This window comes from Brassica rapa, chromosome A07, assembly GCF_000309985.2.
Source record: "Brassica rapa cultivar Chiifu-401-42 chromosome A07, CAAS_Brap_v3.01, whole genome shotgun sequence".
In the NCBI taxonomy this organism is placed as follows: Eukaryota; Viridiplantae; Streptophyta; class Magnoliopsida; order Brassicales; family Brassicaceae; genus Brassica; species Brassica rapa.
In genome coordinates this window covers 13,536,634-13,561,210 of record NC_024801.2, presented here as the reverse complement: position 1 = coordinate 13,561,210, position 24,577 = coordinate 13,536,634, and the positions used below count along the sequence as shown (strand labels likewise).

At 33.7% G+C, this 24,577-nt stretch overlaps 3 protein-coding genes and 1 long non-coding RNA gene across 8 annotated transcripts; 1 reads left to right on the top strand and 3 right to left on the bottom strand.

Moving 5' to 3' along the window:
* Positions 1 to 3,214: 3,214 nt before the first annotated feature.
* On the bottom strand, positions 3,215 to 5,314 carry LOC103829359 (nuclear transcription factor Y subunit B-9). Its single transcript, XM_009105025.2, has 2 exons — positions 5,163 to 5,314; positions 3,215 to 3,992 (listed from the first exon to the last, which is right to left on the bottom strand). The coding sequence occupies exons 1-2, from the start codon at positions 5,212 to 5,214 to the stop codon at positions 3,352 to 3,354; spliced, it is 693 nt and encodes a 230-aa protein (XP_009103273.2). The 5' UTR covers positions 5,215 to 5,314; the 3' UTR covers positions 3,215 to 3,351.
* A 1,811-nt stretch (positions 5,315 to 7,125) lies between these two features.
* LOC103829358 (probable beta-1,3-galactosyltransferase 5) lies at positions 7,126 to 14,109 on the bottom strand. Of its 4 annotated transcripts, none has more exons than XM_033274960.1 (11): positions 13,329 to 14,109; positions 13,100 to 13,193; positions 12,916 to 12,974; positions 12,611 to 12,816; positions 12,464 to 12,527; positions 12,281 to 12,353; positions 12,085 to 12,205; positions 11,910 to 11,997; positions 11,684 to 11,809; positions 11,466 to 11,575; positions 7,126 to 11,272 (listed from the first exon to the last, which is right to left on the bottom strand). In XM_033274960.1, exons 1-11 carry the CDS (start codon positions 13,418 to 13,420, stop codon positions 11,259 to 11,261), a joined length of 1,047 nt encoding a protein of 348 aa, XP_033130851.1. In that variant the 5' UTR covers positions 13,421 to 14,109; the 3' UTR covers positions 7,126 to 11,258. The 4 variants fall into 4 exon arrangements, with proteins under 4 accessions (XP_033130851.1, XP_009103271.1, XP_033130850.1 ...); XM_009105023.3 differs by having other exon boundaries at positions 7,126 to 11,212; XM_033274959.1 differs by having other exon boundaries at positions 7,126 to 11,198.
* Positions 14,110 to 16,422: 2,313 nt separating this feature from the next.
* LOC117126579 lies at positions 16,423 to 20,952 on the top strand. The gene is made up of 2 exons (XR_004449226.1): positions 16,423 to 16,493; positions 17,905 to 20,952. It is a non-coding gene; the product is annotated as an uncharacterized LOC117126579 (long non-coding RNA).
* Positions 20,953 to 22,321: 1,369 nt separating this feature from the next.
* LOC103829356 (COP9 signalosome complex subunit 7) lies at positions 22,322 to 24,118 on the bottom strand. 2 transcript variants are annotated; one of them, XM_009105021.2, is made up of 8 exons: positions 23,862 to 24,117; positions 23,706 to 23,781; positions 23,450 to 23,628; positions 23,327 to 23,371; positions 23,179 to 23,249; positions 22,927 to 23,065; positions 22,664 to 22,752; positions 22,322 to 22,550 (listed from the first exon to the last, which is right to left on the bottom strand). In XM_009105021.2, the coding sequence occupies exons 1-8, from the start codon at positions 24,018 to 24,020 to the stop codon at positions 22,526 to 22,528; spliced, it is 783 nt and encodes a 260-aa protein (XP_009103269.1). In that variant the 5' UTR covers positions 24,021 to 24,117; the 3' UTR covers positions 22,322 to 22,525. The 2 variants fall into 2 exon arrangements, 1 of the variants encoding a protein (XP_009103269.1); XR_625532.3 differs by having other exon boundaries at positions 22,324 to 22,550; positions 22,664 to 22,735; positions 23,862 to 24,118.
* Between the last annotated feature and the right edge of the window lie 459 nt (positions 24,119 to 24,577).

The window sequence follows — 24,577 nt, the reverse complement described above, 5'->3', positions numbered from 1 at the left end:
AAAAAATTAGCTTATGTCGATGATGTTAATATTCATGAATACATTCGATCTGAACAAGAAAGAATCGTACAAAAAAGGCGTCAGGAGCAACAACAACAATCATCTTCGGTTACACAAAATTTGTCTGGGCAATATTTTAGAGATTTGTGAGGTTTTGGTGCAAATTTACCAGACTATTAGTGTTGTTATAATATTTAAATTTGAGTAATAGTTATATCTTCATGTGTCTTTTTAATAAGTTTTTATCATGATTTTTTGTAATATTCTTGTTGTTTAATTCTAGTTTTAAAATATTATAAATCTTGTTTTAAAATTTTTATTTAATTTCATGTGTAAAACTTAAATTTATAAAGCAAATTTAAAATATTTATGAGATATAAAATTTTTAAAAATTAAAACAATAAACAAAAAAATATTTAAGAATTATAAATATGATCTATAATTGTAAGGATCAAAATGCAAATAAAAAGATCAAACTTCAAATTTGAAGTTTTGAAAAGTGAAACTCTATATTTGAAGTTTCACTCTTCAAAACTTCAAATTTGAAGTTTTGAAGTTTCTTTTTGGAGAACAAAAAACTCTATATTTAGAGTTATAGAGTTTCTTTTTGGAGAACAAAAAACTCTATATTTAGAGTTAAACGACATTAACAGAATATTATCATTTAAACCAATGTAAATTTTCAACGAGATCTAGAGTCAAAACTCTGTTTATTCACGTTCATTTTAACTTTCGGCGTCGGTAAGGACAATTCTTAGCGGTATATGGACAACCGATCACATGACTGGTTTTCGATATGGAGTTTGGCTGGCATGTAAAGTGTGCCATGGTGTGGTTTATTGTTTGTTTTTTTTTTTTGCTAATTTATATGTGAATTGTGAATTGTTATGGTCAGAGATTGAACTTCCATAGTTCATTTTTTGTCTTGTTAAATATTTTGATGAAAAAAAGAGGAAGAGGAAAAGAGCACCGGCGTACAAAAATGTTTCATTACTTACACATGATCAACTTTTTTTAAGGACATGATAAAGATGATTGATATAGGAGAACATGAGTTCATGTATATCATAATTAGATAAACAATTTCTATTTCCTCGTACATGCTTTATTTTGTGTGGGCACAAGCTTATAAGATAAAATATCCCTAAACCGAGATCGTCTGTAAAAAAAAAAACTACCGATCCAGTACGTACAAGACAAGAACCATGTATTGCTATATCATCAAGTTAGTTTTTTATAATAAAAAATTTTGGACAACAAGGTTTTTTTATAGCTTATTATGGTGTGGTACAGAGTTAAACTTGGCTAAAAGTAGTTTCGACTTTCGACAATAATTATAGACTTTTATAGTGGAACTTAACTCGGGACAAAAACTGTCAAATTAATTAACCGAGTTGAAATCCCCAATGCTGCTAAAGCAACAGAATTCCGGTTCGGTTATTTCCGGTTAACAAAATAAATCCAACCGTCTGGGTAATCTTCGTTTCTACCAATTGGAATTGATTTATTCGATACTACATAGATAAAGTTTGAAACTTTGTTCAAAAACACTCGCAATTGTGCATCCAGTTTGTTTTCATGATTGTGTCGTCTCAGTGCTGCTTTGCTACTTAAAAGATCTCAAATTTTCATTGCCCTTAGGTCTGTTGTTGCCTTCATACGTGTATGATTCATTGAACACTCTTGTTTGATACCAAGATTAAGGCTTTCTTGGTCCACATCAAGATGGAGCAACTCATTTCAGTTTGCTGATCAAAGATGGGGTACTCAAGAGAATGTGAATCATCTCGAGGAGTGCACCGTTTCCAAGCGAGTCTTGCCTTCCTTACAGCAGCATTTGTAAGTTTTTATTGATTGCTAATCATTATATAGAAATAGAGAGTGGAACACAGTTTCAGTGTTTGTTTCGTCTTGTGATGTTTATCATTGAGTCATTAGTTATGTAGTCACTCACTCTAGTCATTTTCACTTGCACATCGAGCACATTCTTGTATATCACAGTGTGATTGTTGTTCTTCAAGTTGTAACAAACACCCACAGGTGTTTAGTGTTTCAGTTTTTGTTTTGTTGGTGCAGTGCACTAGGGACATGGGTATTCTCAGTTCTAGGAGCATTGGTTGCGATCCCAGTGGGCATCAAGCGCAAGTATCTAGGCCCACTTGTTTTCTTCGGCACAACCGGAACGATGCTCGACATCATCATTGGCGTGACTCAGTGCGAGAGAGAACACGCTGAACACCAACTGAAGTTACTCCAAGACTCTCAAAACGCAACAACAAACAGCGCAGAGACAGATTCCTTCTCCTAAATCTTCTTTGACAGTTTTCTTTACAATAAGACTTTGATGCCATCTTCAAGTCCAAACTTGTTTCAAGATCGTGATCAGTCCATGTGTAGTGACAGCAGAATAAAGAAGAAATGATTTTGATTTTATCAATACTAATAAACTCATATAAAATAATGATTTATGATCTCACCCTATAATCTCAACCATGAGCACGCCAACGAATACTGAGAGATTTATGAGAAGAAACAGTCATTTAACGAGAGGGAAAGCAACGAAGTAGGCCAATGACCGCACTTGGTCGAGAGCGACCATAACAAGCATGAAGGAGAGACTCTTTCTCCAACTTCACTTGACACTGAGTTGCATGTTTCTTGACTTGTACTAAAGCTGCTGCGAGAGCAAGCGCAAACGCTGTATTGCTTAACAGCCAGAAACTCCTTGTTGATACTTTGTATGACTTGAAAATCAGCTTGTGTCATTCCTGTTTTTGGAACTGATACGTTGAGAACATCTGGTGGTATAAGCATTGGTCTGAGAGTGGTAAACATTAATTACAATGAGTGCTATCATCAATTCATCATAGTGGAAACTGCTGGAGGATTATTTCGATCGCCATCCATTTCTCAACAAATTTATAGGATCAGGAGTGTAAATATTGAGAAGAAAATTTGAGGATATATAGCAAGTTAAAACAAATGGGATTTATAAGATTATTTTAAAGAGGGATTTTAATAGTCATTTATGAATGACATTTGCTTTGTTTAATAAAGAGTAGGATTGGTTTACGGATTTTGTTCACTAACAATCTCCCACAAATATGCAGTGTTAGTCCCATTTCTCAAAGTAAAAACAGAAACCAAAAGACTAGATTTGACCAAATTGAACTTTTCATTTACATATATCTATATATAAATTAACTCCAAAAGAAATACTGAAACTGAAGTTTGATATTATTCAACCTTTTCTTTTAAGATGCAACAAATAGATAATGTTTGGTAAGACATAAATAACTATCCAAAACATGTTTTGAATAGACATGCAGAAAATCAAAGAAATGTTTATCTTCACTTATACTGACCATACTGGTCATAAACCGGCATTCCATTCATAGAAGAGGAAGATCCACCGCCACCACCTACTGATCCATCCGGACCCGATCCGTTATGGTAGTACCGGCCACCACCCATGACCATAGACTGATCCAACATACCATAACCATAAGAACCCGGTGGAGGTGGGCCGTGAAACCCCATACCACTTCCTCCATAGACCGGTTTAAATGATGACTCACCTCTAAGTGAACACCCACGATCGGTCTCGAACTCACGGTACCGGTTAATGAACACGTTGAGTGGTCCAACGTAATCATCGAACCCAAGTTTGCTCATTGCCCAAAGGATATCTTCAGCAGTTATTGTCTTACGTTGCTCACGTTGGCAACGCTCGTTAGCTTCACCGGTCACGAAGCTGATGTACTCGGAGACGCATTCTTGAATCGTTTCTTTTGCGTCGTCAGAGATTTTGGCGTGTGGCGGTAAGATTTTACGCATGATCCTTATCACGTTTGCGATTGGCATGTATTGGTCTTGCTCACGAGGCATGCTTGGTTGTTGCTGCGGCAAGATAGTCTTGTTCTTGTCGTCGCATGCACCGATGGAGCCGGTCATTGTCGGGATTGAGTTGTTGTGCTGGTCCAAGTTCAGTCCTGTTTACATAAATTGAAGTTGTTTGGAATACTAAATGAAATTACATTTTTAGAAAGCGGATTTAATAGTTGAAAACGAGGACTTTCGAGTGAAGACACGTGCTTAGTTAAGTACTAACCAATAAGATAAAAGATAAGTTTACAGGTCCCGGTTCCATTATGTAGACTGTTCAGATTCTTGACGTTACGTTTACATTCATAGAACGAAAAAGTCAAAAGGATCTTTCCACTTCTCGAAATACTTGAAATTTGATGATTTTACAAGTACAGCGCGTATTCCCAATTTTCTTTGTCAAATTTCTAGCTTGCTTAATTCAAAATTTGTTTTATTACTTAAAAAGAATTAAAGTTGGTTATTGGTTAACCAATTCTTTTACTAATTAATAAAACGATTTGGATTAGGTGAAACTATTTCATCCCCTGTGAACTAGAATTACAATATATTTATATTACTTTTTTGGCTTTAAATAGAGGAGTTTACAATAGTATTTATATTATATTTGGCTAAAAAGTGTATTTAGATTCATTGGATATTTCCAAATCAGGGTGGACAAACGAGAATTTCGTTTTGAAACGAAAAAAAACAACCGTTACAGTAAAGCGAATAAACTAATAAAGAAAATATCATAAGAGTAATTTAATATTTCCAATTGAAAATAAATTAAGTTTTTTTAGATTTTGAGTCGGCCTTTAAACTAAACCAACACATACAATTCCCACCTCTATATTTTTAAAAAGCCAGAATATAAATCTAAAAGATAGAAAAAGAAATCGAAACTCAATATTTCTTGTGCATGCACCGGTATTGTCAATGGACAAACATATGAAGATCTATCATCCCCCATTAAAAATTGTTCTTATATACCATATCACGAAATATTTGAATTAAGGATTGGTTCCTGCTTGGATGTATACACGAATATGCAAATAAATATATAGATATATCAAACTCATTCATGCATGCATATATATAAGCGTCTTGCATGTGAGTAGACTCTTCTCCGTACCTTTAAAAAAATCTAAGAAATAAAAATCTCTACTGTTTTAAGAAGACATGAAAGTCTCTAGTTCTTTGTTGATATACAAAAAACCTCAAAACAAGTTTATGATTCGTGAGTATACATAGTGCAGGCACGTATATACATAAATAGGCACTTATTATTTGATTACCAGAGTTAGATTTGGGTAGCTGATAGTGAGAGAGAGGAGCTCCACGTTCCATTGTTTCTCTGCCGTTTTTTTAGACCTTTATAAATTAATTATTTGAGTGATTTGTTGCATGCAAAGAGAGGGTGATGGTAATGTGGTTTTATAGAGAGATGATACAAATGGCGAAGGAGGCGGTTCTTACGAGGTCGCTATATCTCTCTATCTCCCATTGGCTGATTTCATTGGCTAGGGTCCAGTTAAATTAAAGCCACTGCTCTTCTCTCATTGGTCCTTCATTTCACTTATCACCAAAGTTAATTAAGTGAAAGGGTGTTTACAGAAAAAGAAAAAAAAAAGAAAAGGAAGATTTTATAGAAAATACACTTTGTTTAGAAAGAAAACTGAAGAAGGAAATTCTCAATGTTTTAAAATTGAAGTTAATAAAGTTTTCATAATCAATAACATTGCAAATGATTCTCTTTTATGAGCATAGAAAAACAACATCTTAAACGCAACTCAAAAATCGGAGCACAACACACCAAACCAAAAATCAACAAAATCTTACTGGACCCGTCGAAGAACAAAAACAGGTCTCAAGTGACGACTCTAGAGGCATGGATAATCTGTAAAACCGATGTAGAATGGAATAAACTCACAAAGCTAGCGGGATTTGTTTGGATATTCTCGAGAAACGGATTCACCACACCCTCCAAGGATCGAGCACCCAAGACTTCGTCAACTCCCCTCCCATGGCAGAACCATTAGCGATGCGTCTGGCAATCGTCAAGGCAACAACTCTCGAGATTACAACTCTTACGATGTCTTCCACAATCTAACGCTCATTAGAGCAATCAATCAAGACATGCATGTTAAGGAATTCATAGAACCGTTCGCAATATCTAGGCGATCTCTTCTGCGTTTGTCAACATCTATTTCTCTCATTTGAACTCTTGATATATTATGCTTATGTATTTGGCCCATCCGTGGCATAACTTGGACATGAGGGCGCCTTTCTATTAGTAATGAATGAACTTGTGGAAAAAAAAGCATATAAAATATTTTTTTTAAGTTTGTAAAACTCTATATCTGAAGTTTAAAAGTGTTTTTTTCCAAAATATATGTTGTTTCATGAAATATACATAATATTTTAAATATATGTTGTTTCATGAAATATACATAATATTTTAAATCATTTTAATATATATAAAACTTATATCAAACAAAGTTTCAACACAACTATAATAAAGTTTCACATTTATATTTTCATAACGGTAGATTAATTTAGATGTTAAGACATATCTAATTTATTAAACGTGAAATTGTAATTACAAACCAAATTCAAAAATCAAAATTAAGTTATATATATAACATCAAAATTTATACATTTAAGTTTATATGAAATTAGTAAAGACAAAAACTCGCACATAAGAAAGTTAAAATGAATAAAAAAATAATGGATCAATCCAACTCAATCCTAACAATATACCTCAATGAACAGAAAATTAGATCTCAATATTAAAAATGTATTTTTTTCTCCTCAAAATCATAAAAACGAATTTTCTAAAATCTAAGTAATATTTTATGCTTAACCCCAAATTTTAGAAGAACTTAATAACCATTCAAGTTTAAAATTATTATTCATAAATTTTTGAGTTATTTAAAATTATTATTCTCCCATTAACTTGAATGAGTTATGGATTGACCCAATTGATACTCCAATTCGTTCGGTCTTCGACTCTAGTATACGATAATATAATTAGAATGATGAGGATATCAGAATGTTTCGTACTAGCATCAACATGCCACCCTCTAAGTTCAAATCCGACATGACAAACAAAGTCTAAAGTTTAAATTAAAAAATCATTTAATGAAATGGCATTAACCAAAAATAAAAATGTAAAACACTCATATAAAGCATACGCCAAAATTTTGAATGAACTGAGATTATTCTTAGTTCGAGTATTTGGCCCTTTTCCACTTCTTCATTTTAGAGAAGTCGTGGCAGAATAAGGTGTACTTGTTTCCAGGAATACTAATTAACTTTTATCTGTTTTGAATATATCATCAAAAATGAACGAGAAAATTTTGGTTTTCCAGTATTATTTTTCTGAGCAAACAAACAGGATATTATTTTTGTGAGTTAATCTTACTTGATTTATATAGTAAAAGTAGCTATATTATATACATATTTAGAAGTTTTAAAAAAAAAAAAATCTTTTTTCTTGTCTTATTATTAGCATTTTAAACAAATTCTCAACAGTTTCATTAGTTAATATTGAAAACTGTGGCTTACCTTACCTTAATTTCCTTTTTTATTGTTTGGCAATCACGTGTTGTTTTACAAATATACATGGGTTTGTATAAATTAACACTGTTCTCAAATACAAACGACAGATCTTTCTCGTCAAATTATTGTTTGAACATCAGTGTGTAAGTGTAACTCAAATGAAAGGGCTGTCTATGAAGATTGAATTAAGGACTCTTATGGAATACCTTAACATCCGTGAAAACTTAATCCGAAGGCAAGCCTGTTGGCTGTTGCTTTGATTTTGTCACTACAAGAATAGGCTAGGGCAATGCTTGTGACAGCATCAAGTTGAAATTTGTATCCAAAGGAAGCAGACATTGACGGAAGTTGCAAAAATAAGCTGTGCAGCTAGAGAAGCCTATTAGTTGTTTCAGCCGTGAGACAGATTCTGAGTCTCAAGGAAACTGATGGAACTCTTAGGCCAGAGGATAAAGCTTTCATCTATGGCAGATTCTGTGGCACAGAAAAGAAAACTGGTCCAAAGACTGTTGCACGGGTTTTTCAAGGCAACGTGTGGGATCCAAAATTAACCCGATGGAGCTGAAACTTTGCGACGATCTTCAGTATGCTACTGTCTTGCTATTCAACGGTTGGTTTGTGTTGTGTTTGAGCTTATTCAAACTTCTACGGGCATTTATCATTTGAAAATCCAGATCCTCTTGGGTTTCTAAGATTCAGTTGTGACTGCAATAGTGAAAAAGGAGTCAATTATGTGATTCATGTGGTTTCTTGAAAAAGAAATGACAGAGATTAAAGCAGTCATCATGTATATGTACTGTTCAACAAATACGACATGCTCTGAATTGCTACTACATCAAAACGAGGCTGTTCTGTGTGTACCACGGACTCTGATTTTGTACTATTGGCGACAGCTGATTCTAAGTGATTGTCATCTAAACTTCATGATGGATAAAATTGTTCAGCTTGGGCTTGTGATGATTTCAGGTGAAAGAAATTCATGTGCAGCAGAGATAATTTTTCTTAGATATGAATTCAAGCAGGGGAGGATGAATGTCATTCATTTTCTTGAATGTCATTACAAAAAAAAAAAAAAAAGCGAGGTTGTGTAAAGTGTTCTGGTGTGATCAGATACATATTTGGTAAGACAAGGCGTATTTGAATTTGATAATGAGCTAGAGAATTCTTTTAGTTGTTTCAGTGGTGAGACACAGATTTGAAACACAATCATTTGGTAATCACGTTTGGTTTCAAGCTGAATATTTTGACCAAAAGGAGAACGATGCAGAGCAAGATTAACCTTTGGGAAGAAATGAGAAAACTGTTTAGAAGTTATAATTGAGAAGTTTGAAACTCATGAGTTTTTGCTGCAACTGGTATAAGTCAGAGATGAAAGAGGAACCGAGAATTTGGATGCTACAGCTTTGCGTTCTGAGTTAGTAGTTATATCTGCAATGGTTCTGTTGAGCTGAGCTACAAGTGCTTTGTGGTTTTTATATGAGTGTGCACTCAAGCAGGGAGAGAATGAGAGATTGTGATTCAATAATGCAGAGAGAGCTGCTGCTATGAGATTGTTGCTAGAAGAGTTTGAACTGACACACTCAAACAAAAAGGTGGAGAATGAAGAACATAGAATGTTATGTCTTACACAAGAATACTAAAGTGTGATCTGATCGATGAGAATGGCACGAGGACTTACGGACATACGAAGTTGTGTCGTATGTGCAGAGTGATGATGTGGCATTGAGCCTTACTAATACGAATGATTCACGTGGGCTTCAAACATTATAAGAAGAGCTATGTGGATTTGTTTCTAAGAAAAAACCTAACTAAGATTAGTGGGCTTGAGGAGCTTAGAGTTTACTCGGTTGGAGTATAAAGAGAACAAGACGGTGACAAGGAACGGTTACGCGTCTAGGGTTCTATTGAAAATATACATGGATGTGTGTGAGGTCATCCTACCTCACAGTTGAGCTGTTGATAGTTTTGTTGTACAGAACTATACTTGTAGAGAAGACAATGAGTAGTAGTTGCTCTTTATTATAAATCAAGTTAAGAGTGGTCGGCACGGGTGTGTGCTGGTACCATAGAGCAACGTTGTTTGTGTTCTTATCAAGTAAATGTGTTATGGACGTGGTTCCGGGATGTAGGAAATGAATCCGTTTAACAAATTCTATGTGTTCTTTACTTTATGCTCATACAAACGCTCATACAAACTTGTACCCAATCACATTGCACTCTCGAATATTTAGGTTTAGCCATATATCATGTTTTTAACCAAACATCTTGGTGGAAGGAGAGGAGCAGAGTCAAAAAAACAAAGAAAAAGAGGAGATGAGATGCTTTTCTTTTGAAAAAGAGATAAATGTTTAAGCTTTACTTGAATAAAATAAAAAAGTTTTGTTTTATTGAAGTTCTTACTAAATATCTACGGCCTCCAGTTTTGTACTCTCTCTGTTTCGATATAGATGATGTTTTAGAAGAACTATTTTGTTTCAATTTACATGAAGTTTTGAAATTTTAAGGTTAACTTTAATTTTATTGGAATAGTTATATAATTTTTATTATTAAAACAATTCTTCAAAATTTATGCAGTTTTTTTTAAATTTGTTTTGTAAATTTCTAATTCCAATACCATTTGTTTCTTTTTTTAATATCCACAAATTTTAGATACAACAAAATTTTCTCTTAATTTTATAGAATTTAATTTAATATACTTTAACCAAAAAAGATTAAAATCTTTCCAAGATTATAATTTTAAATATATATTATTAAATATAACTTTTTTAAAAAATATTTTATTTTATATTAAATTTTACTTATAATTAAATTAAAATTAAATATTGTAAGTAAATAATAAAATATAAAATTAACAAATTTTATTTTATGTATAATTTAAATTTTAAAAACTTTTATTTCTGTACATGATGCAGGAAAACACATAGTATAAATGTGAATGGGCATCTTGCTCTCCTATCTGATTTTTGCATTGTTTTGTTGTTGTGTGGGTGATCACTAATTGACGGAATGAATCATGATTTTGTTAACTAAGATTTTAGCACAAGTTCCTTAAAAATGAGCTTTAAATTTAAAGTTGAGAGGCAAAACCCACAACAGAAGCTCTGACAACACTTGACACTATTGTATTCTTAGTATAAGTTACACTTCGTAAAATTTTAGTATTTTTATTAACTTTCAGTAGTACTTTGAATAAATATAACATATGATTAATGTCTTTTTTCAAATAATGATCTTGGACAGTATAGACGAAAATAAGGAAAACAAAATCTTTGACATAAACCAGAGCATCTCTTTGTTGAGACCTAAAGAGTAGAAACTCATGGCTCATTTGAGCCATAAGTATCTATGGAAAATACTTCTAAACAATAACAATTTTCTTTTGACAATCTAAACTATCACAATTAAGAATAGGTTTTTCATATCGGGAAAACTATATAATAAGCAATCCCACTCATTCAAGTATAAAAGTCTCACTATTTTTCTTTATTTTTATTTTTTTTTTCCACGAACAAAAAAGACATATTGAACGAAAAGGTATTTGCTCAGATTATTCTCAAGTAAGCGGATTTGTATACCTTTTGGTTCTATACAAAAACAAAATGTTCATCTCTTATTACATTTTCTTATCTAAGAAAGTTATAATTTGCATCCCACACGGCTTTATCACCTTCTCCACACATCACATGAACGGTCCACATTCTATCGACAGATTTGCATATCCCATTGCACTTCCTGTCAAAAGACGCCACACACACTTCTCCAGCCTCGGCCTTCATTTCACAATCTTTGGAAAATGAGAAAGAAAAAGAGAGTAACCACATGAAGCCGACTTAGCCCATTGGATCTATAATTTTAATATAAGTATTTCGTGTTAAAAAAAAAAGGAAAATGAGAAAGAAAAAGAGAGTAACCACATGAGATAAAACTCAAATCATTCTTTACCAACTTCTGAAGCATAGTAAATAATATATATAGTTTTACAACAAAGAAAAAAGTAAATGATATATATATATATATATATATATAGTTTTTTTTACCTCGATGTGTACCACAACAGAAATTACGATCATCGATATGCTCAACCTCAAGACCAATTAACCATGACCCGAGTGTCACATCTTCATTTGCATACTTGTGTAAAATTGGCCTGCAAAGTTAAACATCAAATGTTATATTTGCTTGGATAATAATCATTTCCTTGGGAGAACATATTTTTCCTCATTGATAAATCATGAACACTTAGTTAATTACTTACTGGTTGTTAGATATGTATGTGGCAAGATCCTTTGAGATGGCATAGATTTGTCCTGTAGCATGTCGAAAATATTCATTACCTTCCTTTCCAAATTTCCAAAACTCTGGTTCACGATACTTGGACGTCCTAAACGTTATGATAAATACATAAAAGTCTGTTTTAAAATCTAAATAGATGGCATCGAAAAAGTTTAAGAGATAACAATAACACAGAATGAGATTTTTACTTTTGAGTAAGAACAGGTCCGGATATCATACATCCAATGTAGACCATCGGCTTATGATGGTGCATACCTAATGTAGAAGCAAGCATACCTAACAAAGGCAAAGACGTGAGCAAAAAGATACTTAACAGTTTAATTCAATGAGAAGAGAAAGAAAAATAGAAGCAGAGTTTGATACCAAGATTGACATGAACATCATCATCAATCTTGACGTAAAACTCAGCATCCCACGTTCTAACTGCACTGGAGAAGAAGCTTTTTGTTTTCGCAGACAGATTATAATATCCTTCCACATGATCCTGCACAACAAAAAAAATATATCACGAAAACAGTAAAATGATCCTAGAAAATATAAAGTGTTCAATTAATCTCACCAGCCTAAAGAAATCTTTGTATTGAGCATCTTCTGAATCAATTTCCTTATCCAATATACTATGTGGTGTCGGACTGCCAACAAAAATTTTTATACACACTCAAGTAATTAAGAATCTCAATCTCATAAAAATAAACAAAACCATTAGACTATATTGTATTCCATTACTATTCTATGAATTAACCTGTGTCCAATCATGAATTTGATGACAATTCCTTTATCTTTTTCCAATTTCTCAAGCTTTTCCCCTGTGATATATATAAAGATGACCAAGATTTAGAGACAATGAAGTATGAAAGGAACAATATTTGGAGGGACATCAAACAATAACCCTGAGGCATCCAAGTCTCTCTAAGAGATTCACGACGTTTTCTACTGCTAAATGCAGTGTTGATACCAATCACCATGAAAACTTTCTTCCTTTGGTTTCCTTCTGTCGAAGTATTTGTTGTTGAGACATCAACAATCGGTTGAGAGCTCTGTTTAACAGAGAGCTGCTTCTGAAGCATAGACACTGACTTATCCAATGATCTGTTGCTATAAGATATATGATCATCAAAATACTATTATATTCTTTAACATGCAAATGTGTGATTAAACAAAAATTTCTAATTTTATTTTTATTAGGACACTTACTCTATTGCTTTATGGGTTCTCAGAACGTTCTCAATTACATGTTTTTCTTTTGATTTTTTCTGCATTTGGTGAAAGTTAAAAAATAAAAAATACGAGCTTTTAAAAACCAAAATAACATTTAGAACAATTTGTATAATGAAGAGATTTAAGATTGACAATAAGAATAAGTTTTTTAAAAGAATACTTTCTCATGAGCATGCAATTTCGTAATTACGTTAACTTCCTGATCACGGCGGTGCTGTAAAATGAACTGGCTACCGGAATCCGACAAACGCAATCTGAAAAATACAGGATAAAACAAAAACTATTAAGACGAATATCAAAAGCAAGAAGACACGGTTTTTTAGTTTACAAAAAAAAAGGACATGGTTTTATAACGGTAAAGATGAATAAAAACTCAAAAACTAAGAAACCTGGAGGTGAAAATTGCACCGAGGAAAAAGCAGGAAATGCAGAGAAGTGAAACCCATGTCAGTGATAGTTTCTTTAACACGTTGGGCTTCATTGGTGTGAAGAGACAAGAAAATGTGACAGAAATGAGAGGATTATAATAAAACTTCTTATAACATTAACGGTAAGGCAAGTTAATAGACTCAGTAAAAATTGAAATAACAAAAACTTATTTATTGCAACTTTGACTATTTAATTCAAACAATCTATTATGTTAAGTGATTTACCTCTAGTTATAATCAATAAGATGTTCAAAGAAATGAAAATTTGACCACCAACAAACAAAGAAAAATAAGTTAATAAACTTAAATAGTCTGTTGATTTATATCCCCTATATAGTATTTGAGAAGCATTGCAACATTTTTTTGTAGCCACATGTCATCATTAGAATGATTCTTAGAATCCTTAGAAAAATAGGTTGGTCCATCTAAATATATAATAAGCTTTTTATTAAACCACAGTAAATACATTATTAATGTGTTTCATTATTTCCTTAACTAACATTACAGAATTGTCTAATGTGACTAAAGTATATATGACAATTAATGATTTTGAATAATAAAGATTTGATAAAAATAAGTGTGTATTATAATTATATTTGTTTAATTTTAAGCTATTAAAATAAATTAATAAATCATAGTAACCATATAATAAAAATTTTTTTAAAAAATATTTATATATTATATTTTGAATTTTTAAAAACGAGTATAAATTACTAAAATTGTTAAAAGTTTCACATTCAAATTTTGTGATCTATGATTTAAAACTTTTGTTATGACATGATACAAATAATTAAAAAATAATATAAGTTGAAAGTCTCATTTAATAAGTATCAAAAATAAAAGATATATAAATATATGTATCATTTTAAATTAAACTATATGCCATATAAAATACATAAATATCTTAATTTTAAAATTTACTTTGAACATTTCTTTGATAAAAAATTTGAAAAAATATTGACAACTTAATTTTTTTAAATATTATAAATTACTTAAACCATTAATTCCACAGTGCAAATTCTGTTATCACTAATTTAGACTTTTTGCTATAACAAATACAAATGATAAAAAAAATGAGCAAAAAGCATCATCTGATAAATATTAATATTAAAATATACATATATGTTACTATCATTTAAATTTTAATTATATATCATATCAAATAGAAAAAATATTTTTTCGATTTATAAAATTTATTTATATGTTTGCACCAATTTAATTATATAAGTAGTAGATAATGACTTTTTTATTCAATATATATTTATTATTTCATAATATGTTATAAACATATAATATATAAAATAATTTTTATATATAATATTCATTCCGCGCAAGGTGCAGATCTTAACCTAGTATTATATGACTTGTTTAGACATAGAAATAAGATCATTGGTGAAAATATTCATTTATTGATTGATAGCTAATGTGAAATATTGGAAACTTACCAAAATAAAAATTAATACTGTTTATTCTATGAACTTGCAAACAAATAAATGTTTGATTTTTTTCCATTGTCAACCATAAATGTTTGATAAACAACTAGAATTCTGTGGTTGACCAGCTCTAGCCATGCAAAGCGGGAAATTTTTTAGTGCAAAAAAAAAAAAAACACAAAACAAGTGGTGGTAATCTAATAGTAATCTTTTGGTGTTTGGTGTTTCTATCCACATCAGTCATGGCTTTAATTTTAGTTAGAAACTAAATTATTATTACTTAGCCAGTTTGGGCTTGGGCTTCGTCTCAAGTGGTTAACATCGTGGGTCGTAACAGATGATTGGTCTATTCCTGACATTAGTTAGAAAGTATTCCAAACTCGGGTCAAGCAATGTGGTAACCAGTCCACTCTATACCACTAAACGTTGACCGGATCAACCGATAGAGTATATGAAAAAGTATATGTATAACACAATTGTAGTTTGAAAAGCATTATGAGAAACATCTTTGTATCATAACATGAACGCTGGAATCTTAAGAGGCTGCAACGCGTGGTGGAATGTATTGGCAAAAGTTATTAGACCATCCGCATCAGCGGTTTAAGAGGGGGTCATGGGCTCGGGATCTTAGGCCCGATCAATTAAAAAAAAATGTAAAATGGGTATATATCGCTGAACCGGGCCTTAGTTATGAACCCGTAAGGGGCGAGGTCAAGCCACGCGTCACGCACGGATTGGCTGGTCGTTTCCGCGTTGACGTTGTGGAAAGACGGGATCTCGCGTGATTCCATTCATTTCTCTCCTCTCTCAAAAAAGCTAGGGTTTCATCCCTGCGGCGATCTTCGGTGCGACGGCGAATTCCGTAGCTTTTGGCCATCAAATCGACGACGGTCTCTGTTCTCGACGCTGTAAGGTGAATATATAGTTGATTAAATATGTATTAGAGTTGATTTGGGGGTTGTTTTCGAATTGCGAATTGTGTGATTCAAAATCGATTTGGGGTTTTTTTTCTTAGGGTTCTTAATCGATAAGGGAGTTCGATTGAGAGTTCGTTTAATCATATTCCATCATTATTATGTGCTAATACTATCGATTTGTGGCACAGATGGATCCGGGTGAAGAGAAAAGAAATTCAAAGAGGCAAATCGATAACAACAACATGTTAGGGTTCGTGGCCGATTCAGAGTACGGGATTCCAAGAAAGTGTCCATGTGGTGGGAGAATTATTGATGAGGTTAGACGGAAGGACGAGTACGACACTAATCCGGGGAAGCGGTTCTTCACCTGCATAAACCACGAGGTTATCTTTTTTCCGGTTTGATTATCGTTTATGGGTTTCATCAAGTACAAGTCTCTGATATTTTTTAATGTTGTAACCAAGGCTGATGGGTTCCATTATCGTCAGCCTTGGGTGATAGGTGTGCAGGAGGAGATCGAGAGGTTGACTAAGCGGGTGGTGGAGGCTGAAGACGTCATGAGGGGGATGTGGAAAGTCACTAAACAGATTGAGACTCTGGAGGTTAGTGAACTTTCTTTGCTGTTTCATTCCTCTTACATGTTTGATTTTAGTTATGTACTTCTTTAAGCGTGACTAACACTTTTTTTTTTATGTTTCCATGTCCAGGAACAGGTACAAATCCTCTCTGGACAGGTGGCTGACCTGGAGAAGGTTTGCTTCGAATGAAAAGCAAAGGTAAGAGTCGACATAACTGTAGAGGTTGTTTGCAATTGCCTGTTTGAAATAGAACTAGAAGTAGAATTTTAAAATACGAAGCTAACTTGTTTAACCGTGGAAAAAACCAACTTGAACACACAAACATATTAACACGTAACCAAACCTTAAACTACAACGATAACTAGATGTCTAAGTAGAACTTAAAAGTAGGTATCATTAATTATATTCTGGTTGTTGGTTGCTGTTATGAATGTTCGATAGTACTAAGCTGTAGTTAATTTTGGTGAGTGATTTGATGTGTAGTTACTGCTTGTAACAACTTCTAATGGCTTTTGTAATGAATGTTTGGTAGGTAGAGTTTGTTTAATTGTTCACAAACTAGTTTATAAACATAGCAAATCCGCCACTCCAAACACAGAAACATATAAACAACAAACCCAACCTAAACCACAATGGAACCTTTCTCCTTTAATCCTCCCGGGTTTGTTAACCTTTTAGCTTCGCAGAGGAGTCTACCAATAGACGTTGACTCTGCTGAGGCAGCTGCTATCTCTCCCGGGATAGTGAAACCAGTGGAAAGGAGAAAGTGGGTACGCAAAGAAGACCTCGTGCTCATCAGCGCTTGGTTGAACACGAGCAAAGATCCGATAGTCAGTAATGAGCAGAAGGCAGGAGCGTTTTGGAAGAGAATTGAAGAGTACTTCAACTCAAGCCCTCAGCTCATTGGCGCCGTTCCTAGAGAATGGAGTCAATGTAAGCAGAGGTGGGGAAGGGTAAATGAGCAGGTGTGCAAGTTTGTGGGATGCCACGAAGCGGCTTTGAAGGAGCAAGCCAGTGGCCAAAATGAGAATGATGTCATGAAGGCTGCCCATGACATCTTCTTAAATGACTATGGTGCCAAGTTCGTACTTGAGCATTGCTGGAGGGAGCTCAGGTTTGATCAGAAATGGCGATCTTTCTCCTGCTCCAAAGATGGTGGGAAGGAGAAACGGAAGGAAGCATGTCCGGAGGTGGTGGCTGACGATGCGGAGGTTAGGCCTCCGGGTGTTAAAGCGGCGAAACGCAAGAAGCACGGGAATGAACACGCTTATGATCAAGTTCAGAGTATGCTAGCTATGAAAAATAGCATTTCCAAACAGAAGATACTTGAGCGTCTCCTTGGCAAGAATGAAGACACACTTTCTGATGAAGAAGTGTGTCTTAAGAAAAAACTAATCTCGGAAATGATATGATTTGGTGAGTGCCTTGAATTTGCTTGAATATTAGAGGTCTAGATTCTGTTTAGGTTGATTGGCTTAGGTTGTGAATATGTTCTATATCTTTAATCTCTTTTCTTTACTTGATTGAATAATTGAGCTTGTTAACATGTTAAGCTTTATTGAATCTCTTTTAGTGTACTTGCTTGAATCTGTTTGCTTTTCTTTTGCAGGACAGGGAGTGCAGGTGACGGTTTGGAGGTCACGGGTGTTGGAGCTCACGGGTGTTGGATGTTTGCTGGCTGTTTGTTTCACGGGTAGTTTGACTTTAGTCACGGGAAAGTGTACCATTTTGTTTCTGGGTACACATAATATGTATCACCGATGTCAGTAAAGACGCGCTCCATCTCCATCTCAGTAAAGACGCGCTCCATCTCCATCTCAGTAAAGACGCTCTCCATCTCCATCTCCATCTCAGTAAAGACGCTCTCCATCTCAGTCAAACTGCCATACGGGCAACTCAAACACACAAACAAGGTAATGCCAAAAAATATATGATTATGAAAAATAAAAAGATTATGCAATATAAATGAAACAAAAAATATAGGATTATGAAAAATAATTGATTAAGAAAAATTTAGGATTATGAAAATAAATGATTATGAAAAAAATAGGATTATGAAAAATAAATGATTATGAAAAATAAATGATTAAGAAAAATAAATGATTAAGAAAAATTTAGGATTATGAAAAATATAGGATTATGAATAATAAATGATTATGAAAAATATAGGATTATGAATAATAAATGATTATGAAAAAAATAGGATTATGAAAAATAAATGATTATGAAAAATAAATGATTCTGAAAAATAAATGATTATGAAAAATAAAAATGATTAGGAAAAATATAAAAAAATTGATGGAGTTACAAACCCCCTACTTGCCTTTTGTAGGAAGGAAATCATAAATAAATTGCTTGACAAATGTCTTCCTCATCAAGTGATGAAGTTGATGAAGCTTTAGACGAAATAGTCGACCAAGTAGTTGACAATTTCATCGACGCAATAGTTGATGGTCAAGCCAACAAGCCGAGGAGACGAGCTTATATCGAAAGAGATCGGGAAGTAGGACACAATCAACTATGGAACGATTATTTCAAGGAAAATCCTACATACCCACCGGAAATGTTTAGGAGGCGTTTTCGAATGAACAAGCCATTGTTCCTTCGCATTGTCGAACGTATAAGTAATGAAGTTCCATACTTTCAGCAAAGACGAAATGCTCACGGAAGGAACGGGCTATCTGCACTTCAAAAGTGTACGGCAGCTATACGTATGCTGGCATATGGTCAATCGGGAGATACATATGACGAATATCTCCGACTTGGTGACAGTACATCACGTTTGTGTTTGGCAAATTTCACTGATGCAATAATACAATTGTTTGGAGAAGAGTATTACGAAAACCTACAGCCGAGGATCTTCAACGCTTACTCGATGTTGGAGAGGTACGGGGGTTTCCGGGGATGATAGGCAGCATCGACTGCATGCATTGGGAGTGGAAAAACTGCCCAACGGCTTGGAAAGGTCAGTTCACACGTGGTTCAGGAAAGCCGACAATTGTCTTAGAAGCCGTGGCATCACAAGATCTTTGGATATGGCACGCATTTTTCGGCTTACCAGGTACCCTCAACGATATCAATGTTCTTGATCGGTCACCTGTTTTTGATGACATCTTACATGGTCGAGCACCTAAAGTTAAGTTCAAGGTCAACAACCACACTTATCGTATGGCCTACTATCTTACTGACGGAATTTATCCAAACTGGTCAACATTTATCCAATCCATCCCACTTCCTCAAGGTCCTAAAGCCGAGAAATTTGCAGAAAAGCAAGAATCCGCCAGAAAAGATGTCGAACGGGCTTTTGGAGTATTGCAATCGAGGTTTGCAATTGTTAAAAACCCAGCTCTACAATGGGACAAGGAGAAGATAGGAAAGATCATGAGAACTTGTGTCATATTGCACAATATGATAGTAGAGAACGAACGACACGGATACGCTCAAATTGATACTTCTGAGTTCGAGTCAGGAGAATCAAGCAGAAGTTCGAGGGTGACTAGGAGAGAAAGTATTCATGTCGGTGATATGTTAGGCATGCGCAGAGAAGTTCGAGATCCAGAGAAGCATGCTCGTTTGAAAGCTGATTTAATGGAAAATATATGGCAAAAGTTCGGTGACGAAAATGAATAAATAAGTTATGTATGTTAGAAAAATTTCTCATTTATGTAATGTACTTTTAATGTATTGAATAAAATGTTTTCATAATTTTAATAATATGTTTTAATATTTCATTCATCTTTTCTGAATATTTTAAATTTTTTTTTTTAAATTAATATTATTATTTTATTCCTATGAACTCCTTCTTCGGGTTCACTAATGCAGAAAACAGCATATCCGAGTTCATAACTGTTCATGGGCCCACGAAAAAATAATAAAAAATGTTGGTGAACCCCAAAGAGGGGTTCACCAATGCTCATGCTCTTAGAGCATGTTTATCGGTAGGTTTCTAACACAAGTTCTCAAAATAAAAAATAAATAAAATAATGAAAAGTTATGAAAGAGAAATGAAAAAGGTTCTAAAACAACAACTTTTAAGATACAGTTTCAAAACGTACTCACATATATGTCATTGGTTTTACTCTTTACAGAAAAAAAATATATTATAATATTAATAGTTTTTTTAGCAACTCTTATCAGTTCTAACAGATATTCATGCTCTTAGAACCTGCAACAAACTATGGATGTTAGTGATAGCAATAAACAGTAACTACTTCAAGGAAATAAAAAAAGTTTGCTCCATCGGTCCCAGTATCCAGGAACATAAGTCCAGCAGGCAGTTGCTGAACAATCTAAAATATGATCTTGGATTGAATGATGTCTTTTTATCTTCTGCATCCTTCTGAATAGATCTTTCAGTAACAACCATAGTTTACAACCAGTAATCATTATCATACCCACGCAATTTTCTCCACCATTAATAGTGTGAAAGTGTTATATTATTTCCAATAAAGTAAAACGGTATCATGATGGAGTCTGAGCTTGCTGAGGAGATTGCACAGCTCCAGGATGGATTTCTTCTGAAATATACAGTGTGCAACATAGAGTTCTTAAGAACATTACTTCATACAAAAAAATTTTCTAATCCTTTATATATTAAAGGATAAGTCACTCGACCAATAATATATTGCCACATAATTTACTAAATATTTTTTTTAAAAATTAAAAAAAAACAAAAAAAAAGTAGAAAGCTAACCAAACATGTCAATTTAGATATTTATGTGACAAGTCAAATTTTTTGTTCTGGCCACTTCGCTTGCGGTGTTTTTTTCATACCACGATCATCTTTACCAGCAATCTCTAGACAAACTACATATGTTCTATTATTTATATTTGTGAGGTTATTTTATAACTGCATATTGTTACAGGAAAAACACATTTTTCTCCTTTTCTAATCCACAAACCTGATATGGACATGCAAAGCTTCTCCTCCAAGATTGATTGTTATTCATATCATTTTTAATTTTGTTTTTTTCTTAACATCTTTGAATCTCACTCTTTTTTCTACTTTTATGATGGTCTTATTTACCAAACCTCATTCACTCATGTGCAAAGTTTTCTTCAAAATATTACAGGTTATACTTCTTTTCCAAAACAATAATCTGAGATGGAGAAGGCAAGATGTATAAATCAAAGTTTTTCTTTAAAAAGTTTTTATTTTATTTTTGTTGGCTTTGCATGCTTAAAGAAATTGTCTCCCATCGCTAATATATATATAAGGATTGATTGAAGATTTTGAAAGAGCAGATAATCTAACACTACCCAAAAAGACTATCAACATAATTGGATTTACAGGCAAAATATTCTATTTTACTAACCTTTGTATCATAAAAATATAATATCAAAATTTTGTGATTTATGTTGGATGCTACCTTGATAGCAAATATATATTTTTGTTTTATTTACCAATTCAAAATTATGTATAATAAATAGAGAAATTAGAATCAAATTGTTTTTACATCGATTACAAGTCTATATATTTTTTAGACCAATACTATTTTGACAATAAATTAATCATTTTTGTTTCTGGACGAAGTACATGTAAAATACTAGTCCTATTTTATTTTTTTCATTCTATAGTATGACAAGAAATGAGTGTACAACATAAATACAATAATATATATTTTGCTTGTTTATTATACTATTTTTCATTCTAAAATTGAACATAATTGAAAAAAACCACACTCATTAGGGAATTACTCTATTTTAAAAACAAATATATGAAATTTTTCATTGGAAATACTTGGAACACAATACCAAAATTAAAAGGCCTCCCAAGATTTTGACACCGTGTAAGCTATAAAAACTTAAAAGATCAAAATCACCAGAAGAATACGGAAAAAGAATGCAAGAAAATCTCACATCATATTAACCGCTCCTCTGTTCTGGATTCGATTTGCCTGACATTTATAAACCTGACAGCTAGAGTTCCTATGCCACACCTAGTTTTCCTCGGTATTATTTTGATTACTGAATTCTCGGTTCCAACATCGGTTCGATGAAAGGCATAACTTTTATGTACCCATCAATCCAACCAAGTTTTGCTTCTCTATTCATATCAGTTTTGGGCTAAATAACCATCAAGTTTGTTGTCGCATTGAGAAAAAGACGAGACCGATATCATTATAAAAGTCGAAATAAAATGCTAACGAATAAAAAACTGCCACCAAAAGTAAATGATACATCCATCTAACACCATTGCAAATCCCTTTACTCTCTCTCTCTCTCTCTCTCTACCTTCTCACCGGATGCCTTCTCCTGCGATCCAAAGGTAAGAGTGTGTGAGTGTTTTATCATCTTCTTATTCTAGTTTGTACCAGATCATCTAATACTTGTATTGTATACCAGAGAAACAATAATTGGCAGGTTACCTCTTTGATCGCATTCCATCTTCTTTGTAGTTCATCACTCCACTTGGTTCCCCAAACATCTCATTATGCCCTCTGCTGCCAAAATCCCCCTGCCAACAATGTAAGTAAGACTACATTGACCACCACCCTTCCCAATCAGACAGAAAAGCTAACAAGACTCTTAACTTTATGTAAACCAGAGTCTAACTAAACCATAATTAGTTACATTATAAATTTAGTAGGGAATAGTGAAAGCCCTTAGGCCACCAAAGCCTATCACTGACCTTCATGGACAGAGACTTCTTCAATTCTTCCACTCCTTCTTCTGCTTCCTTGCGATGTTTCTTGTCCACCTCACTCATATTGTCAGCCCATTTAATCTTGTCTTGAATTGAAACGAGAAGATTTTCTGATGTGTTCAACCTACACATAAACAGTCAAGGCACAAACAGTTTAATGAGAAAAGAACACCTCATATAATTCTAACATCATTGTGTGTGTCCGTATAAATAGAAACCAAGGGAAGAAGGAAGTACCAGTCTGACAAGGTGTGTAACATATTCCCAAGTTGTCCTGGCCTAAGATCCCTACCAGCTGCAAATGGAACCTGCAAGATATATGACACTCAAGAGGCATCCATCCTTTAAGTTAAAAGCAAATCTCGAAGATAGACAGACAACACACCTCGAAGCATCTTTTCAACTGATCCAGTTTTCCTCTAACAATACCCTGTAAGATTGTATAGCAAAGTCAGTACCATGCTTGTGCGTTGGAAAAGAAGAGATCTTTGCTTGTTAGAGCACTAACCGCGTACATACAGTCATTAATAAGAAAGTCCTCGAGTTCACGAACATTGGTGACATCTAACTCGACCATCAGAGTATCATAAGGCAGCACCTTGTTAGACTCGGCAAGGGTAAGCACAGTGAGCTGTTTAAGCTTCAGAATCTGGTCAGGAGACAGCTGAGGGATACGGCTTGCATTACCTAAACAAAAATTAAAAAAAAAAAAAAGAAACTTTGGCACACAGCTTGAATGAAAACATTCAAAGGTGGTTAGTTACATTTGTAGTCACCCCAGGTGCCATGCGCAAACAACCGTAGAACATCCAGGTACACCGAATCTGAGGTTCCTTCAAGCTGCAATGCACCAAATCGGAATAAACAAACAAACAACCATTAGAAACCCTAGATCGTCAATTATTAGGTCACAGTCAAACCTGGGCGACATTAGGGAGAGCCAGAATCTCGGAAAAGGCGAAAAGAGAAGGATGCGATGTGGCATCGACGATGAGAGGAACGAGGGAGTCGCCGTTGCAGGTAGAAGCTCGGCGAAGGAGCTGATCGATGATCTCCGCCTGCTTCTGCTCCATATCCATACGGTGATTCGACTTCCTGTGCCTAGGGTTTTGCTCCGATAGATCGAGAATCGAATTACCAATTATATCATCAACCAACAAACACAACCTCTGCTCCCATTCTTATATGACAATTTGAAAAAAGTTAATTTTTCCTTTCGAACTTATTGGGCTTATAAGCCCAAAACAAATATCATATGGTCTGGGGGTTGACACACACGGACTACGCCGCAAGTTAAGGGGTAGAAAGGTTTTTTTTAGCTCTTTAACTAGGGATTAACCCGGGCTACGCCCGGGATTTTTATTTTTTTTAATTTAAGTTGTTAAATTATTTATATTTAGTTTATGATATATATTTATATAAATGTTAAGATGCATGTCATAATTAAAATTTATTTTTAAATTTTAACACGTTAAAGTAACATATTTTTTACTGTTTAAATATTTTTTGTAATTTTGTTGGCTATCTAGTTATCATATTTAGCAAAACTATCTGTTGAGTATTTGAATAAATGTTTTAGATATTTAATTAAACTGCAGAGTATTTTCGGTTCGACCACATGCTCAACAATCTATCG

Bases quoted from the DNA above. Each gene is read 5' to 3' on its own strand.
- LOC103829359 (XM_009105025.2), bottom strand. From the start codon at position 5,214: ATGGAACGTGGAGCTCCTCTCTCTCACTATCAGCTACCCAAATCTAAC. The intron at 3,993-5,162 runs GTAATCAAATAA...TTATGTAAACAG, and splicing joins GCTACCCAAATCTAACTCTG to GACTGAACTTGGACCAGCAC.
- LOC103829358 (XM_009105023.3), bottom strand. From the start codon at position 13,420: ATGAAGCCCAACGTGTTAAAGAAACTATCACTGACATGGGTTTCACTT. The intron at 11,576-11,683 runs GTAAGTAATTAA...TTAACTTTGCAG, and splicing joins ACATACATATCTAACAACCA to GCCAATTTTACACAAGTATG. The intron at 11,213-11,465 runs GTAAAAAAAACT...CATTTTCCAAAG, and splicing joins CTGTTGTGGTACACATCGAG to ATTGTGAAATGAAGGCCGAG.
- LOC103829356 (XM_009105021.2), bottom strand. From the start codon at position 24,020: ATGGATATGGAGCAGAAGCAGGCGGAGATCATCGATCAGCTCCTTCGC. The intron at 23,782-23,861 runs GTTTGACTGTGA...GGTGCATTGCAG, and splicing joins CTCTCCCTAATGTCGCCCAG to CTTGAAGGAACCTCAGATTC. The intron at 22,753-22,926 runs GTCAGTGATAGG...CATTGTTGGCAG, and splicing joins AGAAGTCTCTGTCCATGAAG to GGGGATTTTGGCAGCAGAGG.